Genomic DNA, 12,348 nt, shown 5'->3' on the forward strand with positions numbered 1-12,348 from the left:
GAGAGGTTTTTCTGTGGACCGGAGGGTGCATGGTTTTGTATGCTGCTTGCATTTCGCAGATGGGGCTTTGCTTGTTTGTGCAGCCCGGTTGCTGGCATGCTGTGGCCCGGTACTGGTCCATGGACCTGGGGTTGGGGACCCCTGATTTAACCCTCTATAATTTTCCTACCTGATCTTCTTTCCCTGCTTTGTGGCTTGAGCTTCATTATTAAGTAATTCCACATATCCTCAAACCTAACGCTTATCTATTACTGAACAATTTTGATTTACAAAATTATAGTACTGCAGATTCAGCTCACATAAACATTGGTGATGCCTGCTGTACAAACATGTATGTATAATAAAATAATTAAGAGCATGTGTTTTGTGGAGTTTGGGTGAGGATAGGAGAAAGAAAACTTTGGAGTTGTATAAAAATCTGTGTGACAAATAATATAATCCCTTTTCTGGAGAAGAGAGGGAATAACAAAGTAAAACAGATGCAGTCTGTGTACTGTCAGGCCTTTGTTTTGGGTGCAGCTCAATGGCTACATCATGTTTTCTGACACTTGGCCATTATAAATAATTTTTCATTGTTATAGGCAAGATACTTTCTCAGCCTTGCACTGTTATGTTGACATTATAAGGCAGTTAAGCTTTAATTGGCAGAAGCAAAGAAACATCTTAAAATACTAATTTTTGTTCATTTTTATGTGTAGAACTTAAGCAGTGCAGCTTTCTAAATACTATACTTTCAGTTACTGCATGTACTACCTTAAGCTTTCTTAAGGAGAATAAACAGATACAAATAAAGAAAAGAAAAGCTTGAAGCTTCTTTATAGAAAAAGTCCTAAATCTCCAGCTGTGCTCATATAAGTGTTTACACCATTCTAGTTGGGGAATTCTGGGAGTCGAAGTCCACACATCTGAGAGTTGCCAAGTTTGAAAAAAACAATGAATTGCTTACTTAGGGTTTATTGACTAAATTGCAGTTAGCTGGGTCTCTACAGCACACTGAAATGGATTATATATTTTATAAATCTTGATGGGAAGATTCACAGAAGGCCACATAAAACAAGCCACATTACAACTTAGCTAGTTATGAGAACCCAGCCATAATTTCTGCCTGGGCAGGCTAAGTGAAACATCTGGGATTGATCTATAAACTATGGCTTATGTTTGGAATAGTGGCAAACATAATACATATGGTTTATGTATTAGCTTGTGTGAACATATAAAGACTGAAACTGGTAAAGGGAATCAACAATTTCCAGACTAGATGGAACTTATGGAAAACATTATGAAAACATTAAAGAGATATTTCTAACTCTCGGGGTTGGGAAAAGAATAGCAAAAAGTCTCTTGACAAGAAAGGCTGGGAGGAAGTAGCTTAGAATTTAAGGTTTTGATTCCTATGCCTTGCACTACCCAGGCGACAGACAGACAGACATGTCTTTTTTGTTGCCTGCAATAAAGCAGCTTGAATCTTTATGCCAGATCCCTGAAGCTTCAACTATTTTTACTGTTACTAGATGTGGGCTTGATTTTGTGAAGAATTGACATTGCCATGTCTAGTGAAGTCTGACAGAATGATAATAGCAGACATGTCAAACACAAGGCCCGGGGGCCAGATGCGGCCCGTGAAGTGGTTTCATGTAGCCCGCGAAACCATCCTGGAAACAGTGAGGGAACACCCCCCCGGGCCAGCTGGGAGCCAATGTACAATTTTGTGGTGGCCATCTATGCTGAAATGCATTCAATCTTAGCTCCATAAGCCCCCCCCGCGCATGGCCTGAGAGGAACAGTGAGGCTCCTCCAGTGGACCATGCCTTGGCACTTGCCCTGGTCCAACCCCCTTCTGCCAGAGACCCTCAGATCTATCCCACTCTTGCCCAGGCCCCCACAGGCACCCTTGACGCAAACATTGTAGAGCTGGCCATACCCACTCCATCCACGCCCACCCAGTAGGCTGCACCCATCCTGGCTACACCCACCCGGCTCCCTGAGGGCAACCACAATGCTGATGCGGCCCTCAATGAAATTGAGTTTGACACCCCTGATAATAGGATGTATTCGTAAGAATGATGAAAAGATTTTGCTGTGTACAGTATACACAGAACATTGGCTGGCAGAAAAAATTACTGTTAGTCCTAGACTTACAATAATTCATATAGTGACTGTTCAAAGTTACAACAGCACTGAAAAAAAGTGACCTATGACTATTTTTCACACTTACGACCTTTGCAGCAGCAGCATGATCTAAATTTTCACTCCTGATCAACACCAACTGGAATTAGCACCAGAGGAAGGAGGATAACAATACATTACTGCCCACCCACAACCCCTATAGTTGGTGCTGGAGGTTACAATGGTTGATTATATTGAAAGCCATCAAGAAGAGCAAGAATTTATGTACCACCCCTTCCCCCCTGCCCGCTCACATCAGAGGTCATCCAAAGCACCACCAATGCTAGTTCAGTACCATGCCCAGGTCCGAAAACTAAACTGAACATGGTCCAGATAATCTTTCTCTGAGGCTCTTGGTGGCCACTTTCTCAACAACCTTTCCCAAAAAGGAAAAGTTGAATATTGAATGAATTGCCCAGTAGGGTCAGGTCTAGTGATGTTTTTTTCGGAGAGGTGCTAACTAACTCCTCCTTAAGAGATGGAGGGATAACCTTCTCTCTCAAGGGAAGAGTTCATCATCGGCAAAACCCAACCACTTGTCTCCTCCCAGGAGGCACATAGATCTAACAAACAGGTAGCCAAGCTCATAGTCATGAAGACCCATGAAGACCCTGACAGGACCAAAAGGATTTTAAGAAACTTGAAATAATGTAAATTAATGAGTATAAGTGAGGGATGGAGTCTTAGAGTTCATTTAGAGTGAGTGCTTCTTCTGGCATAAAATTTGCTTTCTCATTACTGGGTATATAAAATGCATATTGCAGACAGGGATTGCCAGATTCCTTTGATTTTGTTTCCCTACCTTCTGATCAGATGGATGCACCCACCAGCAATTCTACTTAGTAAGGGTTGAGGAAGAACAAGGATTTGACAGGCACGGTGTCAAAGCGGTGTGTCAAAACCTGCTCCTGGATTATGTTAGCATTTTGTATGGAAGATAAGCTGATGAAGGGCAGCAGAGAAGAAGAACACCTCCTTTACCTGTCTTCTCTTCAGCTTGGAGTCAGCTGCTGCAACTGACAGATATGACAGCAGTCACTTGCCATGTCTCTTGGAAGTGATTTCTTGTTGTTCTTTGGTATTTCTTCAGAGTCTTTCCCATCTCTGAAGGACTCAAAATGGGTTAATGAGGATATATGTTTTTGTGTCTTCCAGTCAGTCTTGACTCCTAGGAACTGCTTAGTTAGGTTCTTGCAGTTTTCCTGGCAGCATTTTTGGAAGTAGCTTGCCATGTCTTCCTTCTAAAATTGAGAGAGAGAGAGAGTGACTGGCCCCAAATCACCCATCTGGCTTTGTAGCAAAGATTGGACTAAAGCTCCCAATCTCTCTAGTTCTAGCCTTTCATGCCTGCACCAAACTGGCTGTCAGGATGAGAAGTATAAGCTAGAGGTCCCCAACCTTTGGGGCACCAGGGACCGGTTCCATGGAGAGAGGTTTTTCCACAGACTGGAGGGTCGTGGTTTTGTGTACTGCCAGCATCCCATGGATGGGACTTTGCTTGTTTGTGCAGACTGGTTGCTGCCATGCCGCGGCCCAGTACTGGTCCATGGACCAGGTGTTGGGGACCCCTTGTATAAGCCATTGTTTCTCTTTGCAAAATGCCCTGCTTTAAAATGACTGCAAATACATGTCCTATGTATCTTTTACTGCCATCAGGGTAATCCACCCAGATGCTGAGCACTGCTGAGTAATAAGCTCTTTCTGCTGGAAGGAAACAAACAAGAATAGTGGCAGAGGAAAATGCTTGGCATTCCAAGGGAAGGGGTGTGCCTCTACCAACCTAAAGTGGTTCATAGATGCTGCGCTGACCTACAACATAATGTCACCTGTTATGATTGTTTAAGTGTTTTTCCTACGCTTAGAATGTGGATTGGTCCAACTGAACTAACAAACAGGGTTAGTCAGTTTGATGACTCTGTCTTTTTTTAACTAGTTACTTTTGATGTTTACATATATGCATATATGTAATATGCAAAAATGTGTGGGAAGAACCCACAAGTACTTTCAAGTGCTGTTCCTCTAAATGAGATTTTAAAGTTGCCATATTTGGGTTTTAATTTAAAAAAATCTTACGCCTTAATTGTTGTTTATTCTTATATTTCCAGAGAGCATGCAGAGGGAAGACCAATAATTGTAGAAATTGAAGATAGAGTGGCAAAAGTAAAAAAAGTAAAGGTATGTTCTTTGTTAATTCACTATCCGAAAGTTTGCTACAGCTGGCAAAATATAATAGCCGTATGATGATTGATCAAATACAATCAATGTGTTGTAGAGATGAAAGAATATTGTTCAGTATAGAGGTAGACTTTATACAGTGGCACTTCCTTTGCTTTCTATCACTTTGAATCTCTAAATATCAAATACAAAGTATTTCCTAAGCCTCCAGAGCAAGCTTTGAGTTTTTAGACTCTGAAGAGAGATGTGGAAGAATCTAATGTGGTTGCCATTTTATTACAGGCTGACATAATTGGATATAACTTCAGTTGGGGTAGAAACATGTGGATTCAGATCACCATTCGTAGGTGAAACTCATTGAGTGAACCTGAGCCTGCCACAAATTTATATTTTGCAGAATGATTAAAGAAAGGAGTCCCTGCAGATTTTACTCCGCTAGTGGTTATTGACTATAGGGCGCAGTGTTCATCTCCATTTGAGCCAACACTGAAGAACGTTTCTCTAGTCACGTGGTCAGCATATGTCACAGAACGATGTTACCTTCCCACCAAAGTGGTACCTATTTATCTACTTGCATTTGCATGCTTTTGAACTGTTAGGTGGGCAGGAACAGAGGCACGACCAGGAGCTCACCTCATTGTCCGGTGCTCAGGTCTCAAACCTGGGCTGTTAGCTTTCCAACCGAAAAGCCCAGTGTCTTAATCACTGAGCCATCATGCCCCTTTGCAGGATGTTTATGGGTAAGAAAATAATATATCTCACATATCATTTAACTATTCTGGAAAGAAAGGGAAAATATGAATATAACATATAAACTACTTGGAAAAGAAGCACACGAGTTTCATTTTTTCCATACTTGCCTACAAAATTCAGAGTCTGTTCATTTAAATGTAATTTTCAGGCAGTGCAACTCAAAACAGAAATTCCTATATTTTTTTCCCTTTATTATTTCTTCTTGATATTCTGTGACTATTAATCTGATATTCTGTGAAAGAATTAATATAAAAACACTAGCTGCATTTTCCACAAAGCCTTAAAATCCAAAGGCTAATTCTGAATGTAGTAAATATTTTTGTGATATTTTGTTTAGAAAGTGTGTAGATTCAAATGCTGAATTTAAGCACTGAGTAGAATCTAAAAAGAAACTAGTACCAAGGAAAAACTAAAGACGATTCAATACAAAATTCTAAAAGAGTTTTAATTGTCCGTCTGAAAGTCAGACATAACAATGAGGGGGAAGGGAGTCACTTCATTTTTTTTAAACTTGCAGTTGTGTATTGTATGGAAAATCTGTGTAAGTCAAAAATAAAATAGGAAGGAAATGAAAAAGGTGGAGATTGAGAGAAGCTTAAATTGGCAGACCTTCTGTGCTCCATATAGAAAAGGAGTAAACATGTTTGGAACCTTAAAATAAATTTTAAATTTAGACCCAAAATTTACTCTATTCCTTTGCATCTCAGCTATGCTGTACTCTTTTATTCTTTCAGGACAGTAACATAAGCACACAAGCAAATTACAAAATTGTTTTTTTTTTACTCCCCCCCCATTTTGCTGTTCATAGTAGTCTAATATGATGGAAGCTATTTTCTGGGAAACTTAACAAAAATGTATATTGAGTTGCAGCTAACATCCTTGTGGACTGACTAGCTATAAGAGACTTCATCCTTTCCTTTTTGGAGATTCTTGAAGGCTTCCTTTATAGGCATGGGAAACAGAGTTGTTGTTTTTTTTCCAGACATTGGGACTCCTGAATGCTACTGTACTCTCTTAGTCAAAAAGTAAAATGGGCCAAAATCAGTTTTTGTTGGCAATATATCTTCCAACTCGAAGACACATAAGTGAGTTATAGGGTTACCATGATTACTGTGGGAATTTTACAGGACAGATGCTTCCTATTTCTTGCTCAGTCTTTGTATCTGCTTGCCTGCCTGATTATTTTAGGCAATTTGCTTAAGATAATTAGTGTTTAAAACATCTTACGAAGAAGTTTGGCAGAGATCAAAGAACTAGATAAGTAATTTACTTGTTTTAAATTCTTTCCGGAGTTGGGCTAGTTCACCCATTCTAGGAGGAGGACAGTAGATAGTGTTCCATGTCTTTTTAGGAAGTTCAGAAGATCAATTGCCTGTTTCTTACAATGGGTTGTGATGTGGATGGTGTATTGCTTAGAAATGTTAATTTTTGCCAATGAAGCTAATGTTATACATATTCTGCTGATAGCAACCATGTACAGTAAACTTGAAATAATCTTTAGACTATTAACCCAAAATAGATAGGAGGGTTAGTTGTACCTAATAGAACAAAGGTTTGATGAACATAATTATATAGTTTTAATCCTGAAGTAACTCTTTTCTCTACTCTCTTCTTTTCTACTCAGCAAGCTTAAGGTGAGGGAACCAAGAATGTTATATTGGCCTCCATGCAGGTGTGCAGGTGTGTGTATGTGTGCCTTTGAGTCAATGCTGACTCCTGGCAACTGCAATTTTCTTGGCAGTTTCTTTTTGGAAATGGATTGCCATTTTATCCTTCCTAGGATTGAGAGAGAATGAGTGGCCCAGGATCACCCAGCTAGCTTTGTGAGTAGAATTCGGGGATCCCCTGGTTTCTGGCCCAGTTCCCATAGCTCTCTGTATCAGTCTGCATTGTGGCTGTTTATATCTCTTAAAAATATAATATCTTTATGTCTCTTATGACTGTTAGAAGCTTTCCTTGCGTAGCATTCTGTTGTGGAATTTAGCAATAGGCAGCTATTAAAATGCAGGTATTCATAAATAATCCTTGATATTATAATTGGCTTCTTTGACTAGGAGAATCTAGCCTCATAATACTCACATTCTAGTAAAAGAACTGCCCCATGTCAACAATGTCAGAAAACAGTTTCAGCTCTACAATATTTTTAGGAGCCTAGCATATACATGCAGTGCTCAAAGTTTTCTTGTCCAAGATCCAAACTCAGCTGCTCTTTGGCATCCTTTTGTGCCCTTGTAGCTCATTTTTTTCCCTTGAAAGAGTTCAATCTAAGTTCTTGAGGTTTATCTTCCAAGTATGCTGCTGCGTTCCAAACGTGATGTTTTGCCATGAATCCAGCCTATTCAAAATAGAAACTTCCTCCTATATTCATATCCTCTCATATTAGTGTAAGCTTTTTTTCAAACTAGCTTGGTCCCTTTAATTATGGCTAACGACTTCCAGCGTTAGGCAATACATAAAAAATCAAAATCCTACTGCTTCTCATAGGCAGCCATCGCACTACATACATACACTAGCTGATCTTAAGCAATGTGGCATCTCCTTAGAGTTATAATCAGATTTGTCACTCCTGCGCAGAAACATCCTTATGAGTCTTTCTGTACATTTACTTCTCTCAGCCAGATATCTCAATAGCATAACAACTTCTAAATTTAGGAAGGCTTTGTCTTCGGCCAGGTTCAATGCTCTTACAACAGCAGTCATGGAGGTGTGTATGACATACCAGAACACCCCTTTTGAATAGAGTTTGTACCCATGCAGTGGAGGTGCAGCTGAAACACTCAATTGTGTTATATTGTATTGTTCCTTCTATGCTGATGCTTTCTAGGAAATACTGTTTCCACTCATCACCTGGTCACATTAAATCCTTCTACCTCGATTTGTTACTATCAACTCAATCTGGTTCTACTTTGATGATTGCAGCCAAATATATTTCATAGTTTGTTGTACAAATTATACATCTTATTTTTTTGTAAACAACTCCTAGGTATTTTCTGTTTGGAAACTTTTCAAGTGCAGCTGTTCATTTAATCACTACTTCATAATAGTGTGTTTTGTCCATACCTTCACTTGAGTCTTATTTCTGTCTTATTTTCATTATTAGCTGCTAGAGACATTTTAACAATATAGATCAGTGGTTCTCAACCTGTGGGTCAGGACCCCATTTGGGGTTGAACGACCATTTCACGGGGGTCGCCAAACAACGCAGTCCGCCATTTTTTTCCCTTTTTCTTAGCTGTGCTACTCCCTTTTATTCTATTGGCTTCTGAAAGCCAATAGAATAGACTCTCTTAAATAGAGTCTAATTCTATTGGCTTTCAAAAGCCAATAGGAATTGTCCAGGCTGTCTCTGCCCTGCTGAGCCTGCCAAAAGTCCCATTCTGCAAACAGTGCTGCACCAGTTGAGTAGTCCTCGACTTACTACAGGTTGAGTAGTCCTCGACTTATGACCGGTTGGGGGTCGCGGCATTAAAAAGGTTGAGAACCACTGATATAGATAATCATTATAATTGGACTGTAGTTTGGTTTAATATTCTTTTAGTTTTTTTAGTTTTGAAACCATAATAACTTATGTATTATTCTTTCCTATACATTCCATCCTTACATTTTCTCTAGATACAATGATAGTTACAATTTATAATGGTTCTATGTATTTCATATTGATAATTTTACTATTTTGTTATTTTAAGCCATCATTTGATTGCCTTATATAAATTGTATTATACTTTATTATATATTATTATATAATACACACACACACACACACACACACACACACATACATATATATATATATATATATGTAGGTCTTTGGTTGTTCGGGTTTTCTCCCGCGTAAAATTGGAAGTGTCTTGGCGACGTTTCGACGAAGTCCCATTCGTCATCTTCAGGCTGGTGTTTTCAGCTTCGTGCTTCGAGCAGCAATGTGTGGTCTTAGCTGTTTCTTCCTTTTAACTGCCAGTGGGGGTATGAACTGATTGGGTGGGAGCTTGGCTGTGTTCTGATTGGGTGGAGGTGTGTTCTGATTGGTTAGGGGCTTGGCTGTGCTCTGATTGGCTGGGGGGTTGGCTGTGCTCTGATTGGCTGGGGGGTTGGCTGTGCTCTGATTGGCTGGGGGAGTGTTCTGTTTGGTTGTGCTCAGGTTAGTCTGAGTTGCAGAGGGGTTTAAGATTTTGGGCTGCCTTGCTATTTTTTGGCTTCGCGTTTGTGGTCGTGCCTCATTTTCATGGAGGGTGTCAGTTTGCTTCATGTATGGATTGGAGGGCTTTAAAGTGGCTAATGATGCAGCTCTGGTCTGGCTTCTGGTTTGTGGTCGTGCCTCATCATCGGTGTGGCTTTGGGTTTGCTTTTTGCGTGGATGTGTGGTGGTGACATCCTGTGTGGTTTTTGTGAGTGTGGGTCTGGTATCATTTTTTGTGTTAGGGAGTCGTTTGTCAATAAGGGCGGGTTTCCAAATGGCTGGTAGGCGGGAGGTATCATCTCGCTTGTTCATGCTGTGTGGGCGTTTTTCTATCTCGATGGCTTCTCTGATTATTCTGTTATTAAAATGTTCACTTTTGGCAATGGTTCTGGTATTTTTAAAGTCAATTTCATGTCCTGTGGCTTTAAGGTGAACTACACACTCTCACCAATGTACTAACATCCAATGGATTCCAAAGAAATAAGATTACTAACCTAATCCAAAAAGAAACCCCCACTAAAATCCAAGACGAAGAACAAGAAAACGGCAAAGCCTTCCTCCCATACATAAAAGGCACCACAGACAGAATCAGTAAGATCCTCCATAAACACAACATCAAAACAGCATTCTGCACAAACAGAAAAATATCCACCATCCTTAGAAACCCCAAAGATAAAATTGAATTAGAAAATCAAGGAGTATACGAAATCCCATGCACCACTTGTCCCACCACCTACATCGGACAAACCAACAGACGAATAAGTGCACGCATTGAAGAACATAAGAACTCAGTCAAAAAAGAGGAACCAACATCTTCCCTGGTCCAACACCTTAAAGCTACAGGACATGAAATTGACTTTAAAAATACCAGAACCATTGCCAAAAGTGAACATTTTAATAACAGAATAATCAGAGAAGCCATCGAGATAGAAAAACGCCCACACAGCATGAACAAGCGAGATGATACCTCCCGCCTACCAGCCATTTGGAAACCCGCCCTTATTGACAAACGACTCCTAACACAAAAAATGATACCAGACCCACACTCACAAAAACCACACAGGATGTCACCACCACACATCCACGCAAAAAGCAAACCCAAAGCCACACCGATGATGAGGCACGACCACAAACCAGAAGCCAGACCAGAGCTGCATCATTAGCCACTTTAAAGCCCTCCAATCCATACATGAAGCAAACTGACACCCTCCATGAAAATGAGGCACGACCACAAACGCGAAGCCAAAAAATAGCAAGGCAGCCCAAAATCTTAAACCCCTCTGCAACTCAGACTAACCTGAGCACAACCAAACAGAACACTCCCCCAGCCAATCAGAGCACAGCCAACCCCCAGCCAATCAGAGCACAGCCAACCCCCCAGCCAATCAGAGCACAGCCACGCCCCTAACCAATCAGAACACACCTCCACCCAATCAGAACACAGCCAAGCTCCCACCCAATCAGTTCATACCCCCACTGGCAGTTAAAAGGAAGAAACAGCTAAGACCACACATTGCTGCTCGAGGCACGAAGCTGAAAGCACCAGCCTGAAGATGACGAATGGGACTTCGTCGAAATGTCGCCAAGACACTTCCAATTTTACGTGGGAGAAAACCCGAACAACCAAAGACCTACATACAAATACCCGCGAAAACCTCAGAAAACACACACACACACACACACACACACACACACACATATATATATATAAAATAAAGTTACAATGTTACTTGTATTAATATGGTTTTATAGCTTGTTTTACTCTAATCAATTGTGACAGTCTTGTTTGATGGTCAGTGACTCAAATGACTGCTTTTTTCTTCTTCCAACAAATATAGTAAAAGTGATCACAGTAATCACCCTATTAGATCAGAGCAGGTCAGTTTTCCTTCCATAAAGGAAGGCTGAAAATAGAAATTAGACATCACGGCTACCTCCTGCTTGTAGTCAGTTACATGCTGGCATTGGTAGGCCTAACAAGTATAAATTTTATTACCCAGGCCATTTTATAATAAATCTTGAAGATACAGATTTATGAATGTGGCACATCTTTTGTTTCTTGTTTTAAATTCAGGTAGATAGCAGATTCGAAAGTGTTTGGGGCACAAGGGAAAAAGTTGTGTCATTTGGTTTTGATTACTGCTATTGGTCAATTGATCCAGAGGATCCGAAATATGCATCTCAGGAAATGGTAAGTGTCAATACTTTCAGTTCCTTTCTCTGTTTTGTGTTTTTCTTCTTGGAAATCAACAAAAAAAATTCTTTGAAACTGAAATAACACTAGCAATGCACAATTGGTCTTCCCCCCCACCCAACTGTCAGTTTTAATACTCAGAGATGTGGAGTCCGTTACCTTTTGTTTTGCTGACCATAATTAATAATAAAGATAATAAACGTACAGATTCCTCAAATAGGCCCAATAATAGGGTTTCTTGCCTGTTTTCTTTGTCATGCTAAAGTTGTTGACCCAATAGTTTTATCATACTCAGTTCTTCAGTATTTCAAGATGCCGAGCCTGCTCCAAGATTTGTTTAAAAGCATGTTCAAGGATTTCTGAGGTACAATATCTTCCTTTCTTCATTCTGATGTCAAGTTTCCACTATAAATGGCAAAGTCATGTGAGTCACTCAATATATGATGGAGGGATGCAGGAAAAAGAGAAAACCAATGGACCAATTCAACCAGAGGGACTCAGCTGCTTCCTTCACCATTCTGTTTGTATTTTCCATTTTTATCCAAAAGGAAAACCATGTTTCAAACTCTTCCCTCTCATTGGTTTGGTGTGCTATTTCTTTCCATATGAAGTGACCTTTTTCTTCTTCCAGAATTCCATCTTTCTCCCATGCAAGCATATGTCTGCTTCTGGGTTTCTATTAATTTCCTGCTTTAGATTGTTGTGGTTAGCTAGTAAACTGACTTTGCAGTTAAAGGAGGCACAAGGGAGATAAAACAAGACAGGGATCCTATGTACCCCTGCAGAATTATGTCGAAGTAAAGCAAGAATCAATGCCTCTGGTATGGCTTCTTTCAATACATAAATCATTACTACATGAGGCTGTGGCATTTGAGTTGTGTCA

The 12,348-nt window shown here is 40.1% G+C and overlaps 1 protein-coding gene across 6 annotated transcripts in view; it reads left to right on the top strand.

Annotated features, from left to right (window-relative positions):
- Positions 1-12,348, top strand: part of STARD9 (StAR related lipid transfer domain containing 9) — a 113,087-nt gene that overhangs the window by 1,910 nt on the left and 98,829 nt on the right. For 5 of the 6 annotated variants that reach the window (XM_039327819.1, XM_039327905.1, XM_039328000.1 and 2 more), the window contains exons 2-3: positions 4,272-4,341; positions 11,346-11,462. In XM_039327819.1, coding sequence (XP_039183753.1) covers positions 4,272-4,341; positions 11,346-11,462 — 187 coding nt within the window. Of the gene's footprint in view, positions 1-4,271; positions 4,342-11,345; positions 11,463-12,348 lie in introns of those variants that run through there. The other variant, XM_039328089.1, reaches the window with a different exon arrangement.

Source organism: Crotalus tigris, unplaced genomic scaffold (genome assembly GCF_016545835.1).
Source record: "Crotalus tigris isolate CLP2741 ecotype Arizona unplaced genomic scaffold, ASM1654583v1 scf7180000017545.3456711, whole genome shotgun sequence".
Taxonomy (NCBI): Eukaryota; Metazoa; Chordata; class Lepidosauria; order Squamata; family Viperidae; genus Crotalus; species Crotalus tigris.